At 36.7% G+C, this 14,169-nt stretch overlaps 1 protein-coding gene across 1 annotated transcript in view; it reads right to left on the bottom strand.

The window, feature by feature from the left end:
• Positions 1-14,169, bottom strand: part of ARHGAP20 (Rho GTPase activating protein 20) — a 98,454-nt gene that overhangs the window by 8,105 nt on the left and 76,180 nt on the right. The window contains 4 exon segments of the mRNA XM_006927018.1: positions 1,549-1,738; positions 3,929-4,038; positions 7,766-7,927; positions 9,250-9,428. Of these exon segments, the coding sequence (XP_006927080.1) occupies positions 1,549-1,738; positions 3,929-4,038; positions 7,766-7,927; positions 9,250-9,428 (641 nt within the window).

Here is a 14,169-nt window from a genome sequence, read left to right as displayed (position 1 = left end):
CACACACGCACACACACACACACACACACACACACACACACACACAATTGTCCCTTTTCTTCTGCATGTGGCTAATTCCCATTCCCCTTTGCAAATACAGATCTTTGAATCCTCCCCTTTTCAGTCATTGCTGTCTTAATTTGTCCCTCTGTATGGTGAATGTTCATTAATATCTTGGTATAGCAAATGTCTTCTTATTTTTAAGCTTATAATGCCTGTTCCTATTAAGGGTTGCACTCCTCTGCTTCTATCAGCCTGCTAGAGCCCTTACTCCTAATTATGTAATTTTTTTTCATTTTGTTTTAGGTGAGCTGACTCTTTTCAGTATTTCCTATAGTGCAGGCCTTGTAGTGGAGAAGTCCCTCAATTTTTGTATGTCTGGAAAGGTCTTAATTTCTTGTTTTTATCTAAAGGAGAGCTTAGCTGGATACATTATTCTAGGCTGGTAGTTCTTTTTACTTAATAGTTTAAATATCTGATCCCTTTTATTTCTGACTTGTAAGGTTTGTGCTGAGAAGTCCACGGATAATCTAATGGGTTTGCCTTTATAAGTTACCGTTTTCTTCTCCCTGACTCCCCTGAGAATTCTGTCTTTGTTGTTGATTTTTCGTCATTTTAATACAATGTGTCTTGGTGAAGGCCTTTTTGGATCGAGGCAATTGGATGTTCTGTTGATTTGTTGAATTCCAAGCTCCAGCTCAGTCTTTAGATTTGGGAAATTCTTGTCAATTATTTGTCTGAAAATGCTTTCTAATCCCTGTTCCTTTTCCTTGCCTTCAATAATGCCCATTTATTTTATTTTCCTCTCCTGATGGTATCCGCTAGTTCTTGAATTTCTCTTTCATTATTTCTCATTCTTTGGTTTCTCTCTTCCTCTTTCTGATTTATTTCTAGCTTTCTGTTCAATTCTTGCAGTGTGTTTTTTTATCTCCAGAAGGTCTATTTCTGTTCTTTTTGTGGGTTTCAATCTCCTTGCTAAAGAACTCATTCTGCTCACTTAGTTGTTTTTTCAATTACTGTGGTAGCTCTTATGTGCAGATCCCATGCTCAGACATGTTGGTGTGCAGTTTGGGTGTTTTTTGTTGAGTAGTAGATGTTCAGCTTATTGTTGTTTCAAAGGGAGAGATCTGGGGACATCTCTCACTCTGCCGTGTTTCTCCAAACTCTTGGGTAACTAATTTTATTCAAGATTGTACATCTGGCAAGTAGTGGTGCTGAGAATTGAACCTTGGCTCGTCTGACTCCAAAGTCCTTATTTCTTCTTTTAAACCATGTCGACTACTTTCTTATCACTTTATAGTTTCAGTCAGTCATAGTGTTTTGCTTCTTTAAAGGGAAAAAGAAGTAACTCAATTTTGTTTCAAAGGGAGATTATAAATCACTTTTCTGCTTATAAATCACTTTTCTATAGTCTATGAGGATAGGATAAAATACTTATTGAACTCAACTTTATAAGTTACTTAAATACATTTAAGAATTAATACCCAAAATTTAGACTCAAAATGGGGATTTGATCTCCCAGGGCATAAAGATAAAAAACTTCATTACCTTTTTTGTAAATTCATTTTCTAATTCTGGGCTGGATGAAGTAGGAGGCCAAAGAATGCTTGGAGCGATACACACCGCTAAATTAAATGCAGTCATCTGATTGGATGAGGACTGTTGCTCAATGTTGTATAATACTCCAAAAAGATATCTTAGGAGAACAACATTGGCTCTTGGGAGCTGGTCTAACAGCCTAAAGACAGAAAAATGTGTTCTTTAAGCCAGATGTTTAATAAAACATGTGTATAAATAGGAAACCCTCACTTTGGTTCCCCATGGAAAGCAAGAACACAGTCCAGATATGTGAGTTTCAGTTAACATGGAACCATGTAAAGTGAGGACTGCCAGGATATTTATTTATGCATTTATTTTGTACACTATTTTCAATGAAATTGTAAAGAAATGCAGAAAAATGGTCCATATTTACCTGAAATATTTACCTGAAACTAACACAACGTGTTTCAACTTAGGCACATTCTATAACAGTTCAGAATATTGTCAACCCCAGAGAGCTTTCTGATTGAATCAAACAACCATTAAACTTAAAGTGCTCCTTTATTTCCAAGCAGCAACACAGGAATTCTGCCTCTTAGTGGGAACCCAAACTTCAACTACTACTAAGACTCCAGGTCGATTCTGAGAACTTGTGCTCTATTCCACCAGCTTCCAAAGTCCATTTTGTCCCAATTCTCTGATCTCACTGGTATTATTGTCACATTTAATCAAGCTTATCACAGTAATTTCCAACTGTTTCTATTTTGTAATCGATGAGATTTTTAAATTATCATTCATTGAAAATGATTTTTACTATCATCTAAAAACATATATATGTTGATATTAATAGTTGTTGCTTTTTTCAGCAAGAATCTGCAACCTAGGGCACAAAATCAAGTGATCTGATTTCTGTAGCAGAGAGTCATTTCTTCAGTTCAACGAATGGAAAACAAACACAGTTCTGTAGGGATAAATTATGAAAGATATTGTAATGGACCAAAAGATTACTGAGTGTATTCAATGGAAAGTAAGGTTTTGTGTATCTAGCACACTCTTTTGGGTTATCTGATTTATGGAGGCCTTAAGCCTTTAAACTAATTTTACAACTCTAAGTTGCAGATAACTGATAGCCGTGCATCTAAACCTTGTTCATAGAACTGAAAATTCTGTCTGGTGGAGAAACACATGATTTATTTGTGCCCATCTCCACCTCCCAATGCCCCAATAGAGAAAGCCAGTTTTGCAGCTATTTGTAAATTCATTTCAGCATTTCTGAATCAACTACATAAGTTGTGATACTTTGAAATCTCCTTTGAACTGCTTGTTATATCTTATTAATTTTCATTAGTTAATGATTTAAATAAAATCTTTCATCTGTGTTCATTTTATATTTGTATGAGTTATAATTTTACTTTTTTTAAAAAAGAAATCATCCTTTAACAGTACATTATAAAGTTTTAGACAATGAGCATCAAGTATAGAATCTGATGTTCACTATCTCCAAGTGGTTTCCACCAAAACATAGTGGAAGCAGAGACAGTATTTTGTTACATGGCTTTGACTTCTGGTGTCTCCAATACTTGTATTACGTTCTTCTATATATATAAAAAAAGATGTCTATCAAATACAGTCCATGGATAATCATTCATATTGGAAAGCTGCTCAAGAAGAAACTATACTAAACAAGCATATGGGAAAAGTAATATTGGGATTCTTGTATTTTCAAAGACCTGGAAGTATTGCTTTTCACTAATGGACAGTTATTCTCTCCTCTCCTATAATGCAGGACATAGGGCTGGTTGAGGTCTGCCAGCAACTTCCTTTTGCATGAGTACAGACAATGCTTCTTTGTAATCAGATTGAAATTTTGCAACTCTCTTTTTTCTTGACACTTCTTCAGAGTTAACTGCCTCTCCGCAGTGCTCCCACAATACTCTCCTTCATATCTCTTTTATAGTAATGATTATACTGCACTTTAATTGTAATATTTGTTTTATCTATGTACTCTACCAGACTGTTGGTTCCTTGAGGGAGGAAATTTTCTCTGTATGAATTCAGCTGGTGAATGAGATATATAAGTTGTCTGGTTAGTTAAATATTTACCAATATTGAGCTCATAAATTGCTATTTGGGTTCACAGTGTTAGCTGTCATTCTAATGGGTTTCAGCTCCTCTCAGATTTAGACGTATAGATGGTACATGATGGTCAAGTAGTCCATGTTAACAAGGAGAAAACAATAACAACAGTGAGAGTAGCTAGCATAAATCCATTTTTAAATTGGTCCCCATGGATGTGATTTTGATAGTCATCATTCCTTTAATAGACAAGCTTATAAAATTTAAGTTTTTTAAAAGCATTTTTGAGACATGACCAAATTAGAATAATTACCTTTGAATTGTATTTATTTTCTCTTCATCATTTCCTTGATCCATTACACAGATCCAATGATCATAGAGATCTGATGAAAAAACACTTCCTGGAATATTTCGTAGAAAATCCTTACGTAGAGAGAAAAATAAATATTTTAAATCATTTTTCTCATGCTAAATATGTACTGGAGAAATTGGATGAAAAAAATGAGTTGAAATTTGTTGAAAACTTCATATAAGTCTTCCCTTCTTTGGAACACACAGACCTCTATGCCACCTCTCCACTGATGTGTATATGTCGAAATACATTTTGATTTTTTTTCTAACAAAAACCAGAGTAAGAATTGGAGTCTGGAATATAGTGGGAAAGACAGAGGACAACTCTTTTGGGCCAAAATCTCCTGTTTGTGTACATTTTAGCAAACTAGTACATTGAGACGGGGCCTAGCAAATCATCCTAAATTCTTTTTTCCTCCTCTTGATCACTAGTTCAAAGAAATGCATGAAGATATTTATGAAGTTCAAAATATCATGATCAGTTATCCAATCATTCTATACATATTCACTCATATATGTGAGGCATTGATTGAGGTGTTAGGGACAGAGCAGTGAATAAAACAAAGTTCTTGTTATTTTTCAAACACTATATTCCAGTGACATTGGTAAACAATTCCATCTAGAGATACTTAAGGTTCCTCCCTGTGTTCCCCATAGATGGGTTCTTACAATTTTGCGGGCAGGAAACCTTCCAGGCAATGGCTGTGCTCTGAGAACCTAGGGAAGCACCCTTATGCCTGATGTACTCTAAGTAACATGTCCCCAGCACATCATCCTCTCTGGCTTTCCTGACCCTATTTTGCTGAGATCACTGGTGGGGCTGGTGTGGTGGAACCAGATTATGACACAAGTAGTATATGGCCAAGGGTGTTTGTTGTTTGACCTTTGTTTATAAAAAGCTTAAAAATAAACTAAATTCGGTTCTCGTCCTTGTTCGTTTCTGTTCTAAGCCAACCCTCTCTGTTGCTTTTGGCATGGGATTAACAAGGCTAAACTTGCAAAGTCTGATCTCCACCTCAGTTAACTTTAGGCAGAGCAAATTCAATTTCATGTCTTAACTCTATACCCATGGTTGGATCATCTTAAAATTTTCTGCTTTTAACATGGAGACAGGTAAAAGATTGTAATCAAGCAATTTTAACTCAAGCGGCAACTTTACCCATGTGCTTTTAACAAAAGACAGTACAAAACTGGTTACTTATATGTCATGTTTATATTACTACCATGAAAGCTGTGATACTTCATTTTTATAGGAGGCTGATCACATGTGTCTCTTCTCCACTAGCTTACGAGCTCCTCCAGGCCATGAGGGCAGACCCTTACTTTCTTCTGGTTCACCCCAGTGCCAAGCACAGTCCCAGACTGTAGCAGTTGTTACTGTTACTGAACTATTGCTATTTGCCATGTGGACAAATATTAATGAGAGACATGGAAAGGCCAACTCATTATGATAGAAATTCTAAGATAATATTGAAAATCTCTTTGTAGTTATGTCACCTAACATGATACAATTTTTTAAAAGAATAGTGAACAAGTCAGAAAATGATTGATTCAAACTCTTTCTTTGTTCTGTTACATGTTCCAGTAGAAGTGTACCTGGATACTTGTGATTCAGATGAGTCTTCACAAAAGTTACCTCTTTTGAGTAAAGCTATTGAATTTTCCTAATTCCAAACTAATTTTAGTTGCTACACCTACTTTAAAAGTCAGATTTGAAATAGGCAAAATCTGCTATTTTAAAGTGGGGCAGTGACAAAAACTATCTTTTTAAATCTCAGTGGAAAACATACTTATGATCTCTCGTGAAGAAAAACATCACTAAATCTTAAACCTACTCTTGAAAGATAATAACTCATGACATCTCAATGAACTCTCCACAGCTGGAACAACAAGTTACGAAATACAACCACCATCACAGCTGAGAAAGGATGGGAGGGCTGTTTCTGAATTATAATCACCAACAACACTCAACTGAAAGTCTCCTCTCTCTAATGCCAGATCCTAGGTCATCAGCAGAACTCCCAAATTCATTTGAGATGAGATTCTTGTGGGATTAAAAATGGATTTTCCCTCAAAGGTCTGATGGATCAAAGTTACAGTGTTTCCAGAATTTTTTTCTCAATTATAGTTTGAAGAGTTGAGCTCACATTTATGTGAAACCAGCTAAGTAAAAAATTAAAGGAAAACTTAAGTACCACTTCCAAAGTCTTAAAAATGAGAAACAAAAAAAATGCTCAAATTTTTTTTTTTTTTTTCTTCAAAAAGTACCTCCTTTCCTGCAACTACTTGGAAGAAATGAGAGCAAAACACAGTTACATGATTATAAAACTACTTGGAACCAGTTTAACTAGACCTTTCAATCATTTGGATCAGCTTTTACTTTTGCTTATTTTTGTACAAGTAATATTTATGCTATTTGAAATATAATTGAACTCTTCTAGAATCCTACTTCTGTGTAACAGCCTTGACAATTTATCACAAAAGTTTAACAAGTGTGGTGCTGTAAAGAATAGCAGAGTAAGAAACAGTTTCTAAAACAGAAGCTTTAATTTCCTAAATTAAGAGAAGGGAGAAAGCCTCATTATATGACTAAAAAAAAAAGAAAAAAAGAAAACTTCATCTCATATAGATATTCCTGACATATATCTGGCAAATCACACTATACATATTTTTATTATATTCCAGGATTGAATTCCATCCTGTGCAAAATAGATTAGATGACCCTAACTCCAGCTCTTCAGCTCTTTTTAGTGATACTTTATTGCAAAAGCCCACAGCAAGGGTTGTTGAAGAGCAGACATGGTCCATTTACCAAGAAACACTGACTGGGAGCAGTCATGGAGTAAGATTCCATAATCAGCTGATAGCCCAGCAGGAGTAGGGCTATGTGAGAGTCTTCTTCCCCACGTTTTCCTTCATTTGGTTTTTATGCTCCAGGCTCTGGGATGCAGGCCCTGGCAAGGTGCATTCCCACACTGCTAGAAGCCTGAGGCAGGTGTGCAGAAGCTGGCTGGGGTCAAATCTCTGCTAAAAGCTGGTTTTGACTCTATTTTTTCCAAAAATGGGAGGCATTTTCAAGAGTGTGGAGCTGGTGTGGTGGAACCAGATTATGAATCTTAGAAGAATCTTAGAAGAGCTCTAACCCAATTTTGGATGTGATGTAAGGAACCATGAGCTGAAGGGTTAGAACCATGAAGAATGTCAAATGCAGGAAGGGTTTTATAAAAGAAGACCCAGATGCTGGAGTCACTCGTACTCCACTTTTACTTCAAAAGGTATCAGTGGACAGAGGAGGCATGAGGACTGTATAAATGAATGAAATTTTCAGTGGTTTCAGTGAGCAAGTTTTTGTTTCTGTTACTAGAAAAACGTTTATTTCGGTACACTTCTTCAAAGTTTAATAAAGTTCATTTTTGAAAAATTTGCCTTTATTAGGAACGTACTCAGATTGTGAGGAAATCATCATAATCAGGATGTTTGTTTTGGTAAACATGATCTATGTGTTTTGGTTGTTTTTAATTTAACTTAATTTTTTTTTTCTTTTTTTTTGCGTGGAGTGGTAGAAGTGACGATGAGAATGGGGGGGGATGAGAAAACACAAAAAGCATGTCTGGCACACATTTATCACTGGCGGTGGCTTTTAAAGGCCAATGTTGTATCTGTATAGTGCTTTTAACACTCTTTAGGTTCTAAATCTATTGTGGTTCTTTGCAGATAGGAATAATGTCATAATGAAAGAAACCAGTTGTCTTTCTCCAGAGCTATACCATGCAGTGGATGAAGGGAGACCTTTTCCTACCTTTAAGACAGATGCTATCACAAAGACAGATTCACAGTCTAGGTGTACTTCAGATCCAGAATTCAGTTTCTCTTTCAGCTCTCTGCAAGATTTCACATTGGCTGATAGTCTGAAAATGCCTTTTGTGTGGGGTCCTTTTTGACTAAGAAAGCAAAGCATATCCTATAGGGAAGCAAATTAAAAATTGGCACTTTACACACATAAGCAATATCTTGGCTTCCAGAAGCTAGTATGTACTACTAAGGGAAAAGTACTGAAGGACTGGGGATGGAGGGACTGCTAGAAGGATTAAAGTCCATTTGTTTTTTGGTATTTCTAAATCTCTTTTCTCCTAATTGTTCAACATCTAAAACATTTTACTTTAAACACTTGCTTTAATGGCATTGTCTTGTTTCAATGAACCAGTAACTACTTTAAAATCAAATTTCTCTGACTGCTTCAAGGTCTCTGTTAACTATCTCTCTCCTTTCTCTCTACTCTTTTCCCATTATTCTCTCATGCAGACTCTTTCTCCCGAATATGGAAATATTGTTGTTAAACTCATTCTCCACTTGCTTGTCTTTTTTTAATACGTCTTCATATTTCATTCTACTCTCTGTATTTATTTCCGTGTTTTAAAATCAGTCTCAAAAAATCTCCTCCAGGAAGCTTTCTCCATTCCAGTCCATCCTGATCAATCTATCATTTTGCTTTCTTTCTAGCTGTATGTCCTCTGTTTTCAGTGTAGGAAAAGAACGGGTGTTGGAGAAAAGCAACCCATGAAATTTAAAATCTGATTATAGCACATAATTACTGTGTGATCTTGCATTTTTTTTTATGGTGATGATGATAACTACCCTCTACATTTGCTGTGAAAGGTAAGCAATAAAGTGGCGAGGCTAGTGTCTGGCACATATACATGGAAATATACCATAATATGCCATACATCTAGTATAGTACTCGGAGGATAGTGGATACTCAAAAAATTTGCTTAACAGTGATAATTTAATATATCAATTGGAGACAAGACAAACTCAATGTCTTTCACCTGACCCATTCTATGTAAGAAACGTCAGAGGATGTATCTTTATGAATGAACACTTGAAATACAAATAAAACACATGTAAGATTTTTAAAAAGCATAAAATTGATTAGTCTCTGCTGCTAACGTTATTCAGAAGACTTTCAGAACAATGCAGAGTTCAAGAAAGGAAGTGAGAGAAATGCAAGAGACAACGTGACTCCTCTCATCTACCAAGCAAATTTCTGATGACCTGAGCAGGCTTATGCGGCTCTTTCCTGAAACCAGTAGACTAAATGATCTCTTCTTCTTATGTTTTCCTTATGATTCTGCAGTAGTTTAATCAGATTATTATTCTGTAAAGTGGTAATAATAAAGGTTCTCAGCAAAAGTCATGCGTGTCTGTATTTCCATTTGGAGATAGACCTCTCTCCTTTCCTAAACCTCTTTTCCCACTGGTCTTACAAGTCATAAAAAGACTTACCAAAACAGGTTTGGGCAGATTGTCATTCTCACAAAGACTTGGCAGAGACACTCCAAAGAGCTGTCCTAGCATAGGAGATGTTGGTGATATGGGTGAGTTATCCAGATGAGTGCTAGAACCCCGCCAAAAGACCCAGTTTATGATAGATCTTCTCCTTTTAGATGTCTTCTGACCTGAATCTAAGGAAGAAGTGAGATTAGAAAAACTAATTCACTTACCCCTATTTCTATTGTTACCATTTTATAGTATGTTCATTACTATGGCTCAAAGAGAAAACATGGTTATAGATATCCTTTGTTACTGTAAGTTCAAACTATGAAATTTCATTATAACATTTCATAAATTAAGAAAGTATCGAATGTTTGGGGTATACTCCTATCCAGTATGGAACATCACTCGTCTGTTTGGCACTGAATTTTCAAAGGTGAAAGAAAGTCTCCCTTACTACACTTACTACAACTTAAAGCAAAAAGTGTTTCATACCAACATATACATTGTCCTATTTAAAAGATGAGACTAGGCACACAAGAAAGCTGAAGAGTCAATTAGACCGCAATTAAATAGTAAGACAAAGAAAGGAGAAGGGGAGGAGTAGGAATAGAGCTATCTCTATTAAGATGTTCTCTTGAAACAGGGAAAGCTTTATTTCCTGATGTCCTACTCTACTACTGAGAACAGAGACAAGAAGCTAATGTTCTACATTTTCCCCCTTTCTGGCCAGCTGCAAAGACTTTCATGTACTTTTTCAGTTCTCTACTTAAAAATGCATGTTTAAGGCAGCATGCATGGATGCAAACATGAGTGAGACTTATCCTTGCCATGGTGAGGTTTATAATCTAATGGGGGAGGAAGACTGGTGGTGGGGGGCAAGAAGTAAGTATATTAATCAATAAAATGTCATAAGGGAGGAACAAAGTACCAAAGGCATTCAGAAGAATGATACAGCACATCTACCCATTAAAAGGAAAGGTGTGATCCTAGAGGAGTTTATATTTGATTTAGATTTCAAATGAACAAGATTTCAATGGAGTATCCAGCACTGTGTCTTGTGTTTATTGAGTAAGCATGCAAGAAATCAGTCTTGAACAACAATGGAAATATGGAGAGATTTAGGTGGAAAAAGACAAAAAGACAACATGAGCAAAATAGGCAGAAGGGAGAGGTCAACAGCGAATCATGATTTTGTGATATCACGGTGCTAAAACATTTTTGATGTTGTCTGTCTTGAATTTTAGCATGAAACTTGTGCACAGAATTTGATATTTTAAAAAGACAGGTCCTTAAGGGTACATTTGGACCTCTTTGCCACCCTCCTTAACCAAAAGCATGGACAAATAACAACTATGAACTCTGGACAAAATAAGTTTTAAAAAATCAGGGAGGGAGCAAAAAAAGGTAAATACTCGAGGTAAAAGTCTGGCACTTGGCAGATGGAAATGATATGGCACTAGGTAAGTTTCCTGTTCTTACAGCTTTTAGCTTGAGGACAGGCCCCAGGGTGGTGGGGTGACAAAATTTGGGGAGAAATTTGCACTCTTACTGGCTCGAAGAATTAGAGAACAGAGATGGAGGTCACCACAGCAGCTGCAAAGTGAGGAGAGAAAATCCTAGAGAAAATTACAGTGAGAGCCCCAAATACTGTGTATAAATTCTGCCTAGATCTCCTCAGACCCCTGAAGCACACATACCTGGGGTAGATGCAAAACAGCTAGCAGTTAAGGCCAACAGAACTGAGATCTGAGGAGCCTTAAGCTGTCACCCACACAGGGATTGATTCCATTGTCTTCAGGGCAAGTGCCTGAGAATTAGTCATTAAACTCTGGCTGTGGGGCTCTGACATCCAACTAAGCTTTTGGAGATGATGCTTAGCTACTCAAAATTGCCTGACAAAATGGAACGTGAAGGGGATGGCCTTTTCGGCGGGGACATGGTTGGCAGAGTTGAATGCTAATTTCAAGAAAATGTTTGTCTATAATGGACATTAGCATTCTACCTCCTCAGAATAACCAAATTAAACCAAATACTACACGATCCAGGTTGTGGGAGTCTTCCTAAGGATACAGTAAGTACATTGTCCATATACACACACCCAAGGTCTTTGGCTCTGGAGTAGGAGCCCAGTTAGACTCCTGGCTCAGACACTTATTTGGGGAAATCAACCACTTTACTCAACTTTGAAATGAGAATGATATTACCTACCTCTCAAAGCCTTATTGAGAGGGTTAAGTAGGGTAATGCATGAAAAGTACTGTTTCGCCCACGGCATGAGTCACAGTGATCTTGAATGAAGCTGCTAAGATACCAACCTCCTCCCACATCCACTCTCTATTGGATGTAACAGCCTTCTGGTAGTCTGCAGACCAGGAGGAATGCCAGACTCTGTTGGACCAGAGCACTGTCTTCCTGGCCTGACATTCCCAAGCTATACCCTTCTAAAAAACAGAAAAGGAAACTAAACCATTCCTAACTCCAAGAGGGGGCTCCAGTGTGCCTAGCAATGTCAGTCTGTGCGAATGTTTTCCTCATCTGCATGTTTATCTATGTTGAACACTTGTACTCAATCTAGTTTCCTCACATTTAGCCCGATTTCATTATTTCTAAAACTCTTAGATTTATTTGATTTTTTAACTTTCACACATTTCTTAGGAAGAATGCTGTCTCATAAAGTTATATGCCCAGCTATCCTATGAGTGTAGGCAGAGGATAAAGTAGAAATCGAATCCTGTACTATATTATAAATACTTTCAGCTGCAGCCATGCCTTTTGTTATGTACAACATTCAATTTTAGAGTTCATGTTTCCTGTGGGACTGAAAAGAAATTTCATTAAAGTGTACTTTCTTGAAGAGCTTTGAGCACATAACTCTTGCTTTCTAAATGTCAAAGGACGATTAAAATCATGCTATTGCTTTTAAAATATAAGGGTGATGTAAATGTAGATCCAACTAAATTCACGTGAATTTAATTTTCCTAAATAATCCAAGCAAAATTCAGCTAACATTTCTTCATGCATAAGTTAGGGAACTGAACATTAAAAATTAAAATTTTAAAAATGTGTACTTATAGAATAATAATCACAAGAAAGGCTTAATTAGAAATTCTATTCTAGTCATACAACTTCCCAAATTAAGAATTCCCACCGGCCTTGCCCCTCTACCCCTACCACCAATCCCAAGGAGGAAATACATATAGAAAATACTGGAATGGTGGGGTAAACAGGTAGAGGAAAAAGTTGCATCCCATATTTTACCATCTCCATAAAAAGTCAGCCTCGTCAGCCCTGGGTCTGAAGCAGATATGGAAGGTTGCCCTGCTGTGGGTGCAGAAGTAGAAGCTCAGTCAGGCTAGAAGCTGAGGTGCTACTTCAGACCATTCCCAGAGAGATCCCACTTCAACCCCAGACTCTTCTGCTCCACTCAAGTTTTCCATACTAGGATGCCTAAGCCACTCAATCTTTCATTTAATTTCTCTGTTCTATTCACTGGACTTAGTTAGCCCTCTTACGAGTTCCCAGGCCTTAAGCCCACAGTACAGTGAAACATGTAAACAAATCATTATAATGTAATTGTTATGTGTTACACTGGAGACATGTATGAAGTGCTCTGGAGACACAGACAAGGGGACAACTATCTGGCCAAAGGAACACAGATCTAGAAGTGATATTTGAGTTGGGTTTTGAGGTCAGATCTTTAATGTTCATATCTGAATCTTCAATTAACACTAGAGCTGTCTCAGTGGGGACCAGCTACCCCAAAGCCAAAGGCCAGTGATGTAAGCACAGAGGAAGCCTTCCATGAGACTTACTGCTACTCTATTTTCAGTGTGCTACTATTACAGTATTTAGTAGATCTTCCCCACACTGAGGCAGAAATTCGAAAAACAGATTGGGTATGACTATGTTCACCTAAGATTATTTTGGATATCTAATTTCCTTAAGCTAACTAGAGAAAGCCTCCCTCAAACGTGGAGATTTTAAGTTAAGTCTTTATTCCAGTTGTGGCTTATTTTATGGCAAGGGGCACAGAAGGTGGGAAAGAAGGTGACAGAAGTGTGGACTTTAAAAGCACATTAGTGCACCATACTGATGGCATATTATGCAATTGTACACTTCAAACCTATATAATTTTATTAACCAATGTAACCTCAATAAAATTAAAAAAATAAATGCACATTAAAATTTGATACTCAATCATATGGTCATATTATGTCTATCACGATGAAGCTATGACAGTACTAAAAACAACCTTCCATAGTGGCACGTTGTCTTCAAATTAAAAAAAAATTCAAGAGTAGAACAGAAGCAGTGGGGATGTTGACAGTATGACAAACAATAACTATGTAAAATAGTCTCCATTTCATGAAGTGAGTTAGTGCTAACATGGCCACAGTCATGGCAGTAAGGTCTAGTGACAAGAGGAATTTTAGGACAGAAGATTTAGTTTAGGTTTCAGCTCTCCTATTATATCCTTTGTGATCCTGGACAGTCTGAAGGTGCTCATTCTTAAGATGGGATATTAATTAATGTTACCTTACATGGTTGTTTTGAAGCCTAAAAGCAAGTATTTTATAAACTTATATTCTGTGTAGAGATTATTTGTTAACATTATGAAGAGCATCATCAACCAGCAGCCAATAACTTCATGTTTAGAATCTCTAGACTCTACAGTTCTTCAGTCTTTCCAGGTTCCATCTGGCTTTTCCACCTCTAATGAAAACACTACAGAGATGTAATAGGAAAGGCATGTAACACATCAAATGAGATGGTTCTGTTACTTGAGTGAAGTGATGTTATAAAATTTGGTAGAAATCTGAGATTTAGTAAAATGTTTTTGATTAAATGTGCATTTCTATCATCTAAATCAGAGGGCAGCAAATATGCTTTGTAGGCCAAATTTGGCCTGCTGTCTTTCTTTGGATAGCA

This window comes from Pteropus alecto, unplaced genomic scaffold (genome assembly GCF_000325575.1).
Source record: "Pteropus alecto unplaced genomic scaffold, ASM32557v1 scaffold224, whole genome shotgun sequence".
Classification (NCBI taxonomy): Eukaryota; Metazoa; Chordata; class Mammalia; order Chiroptera; family Pteropodidae; genus Pteropus; species Pteropus alecto.
This window is presented reverse-complemented; position numbering and strand designations above follow the sequence as displayed.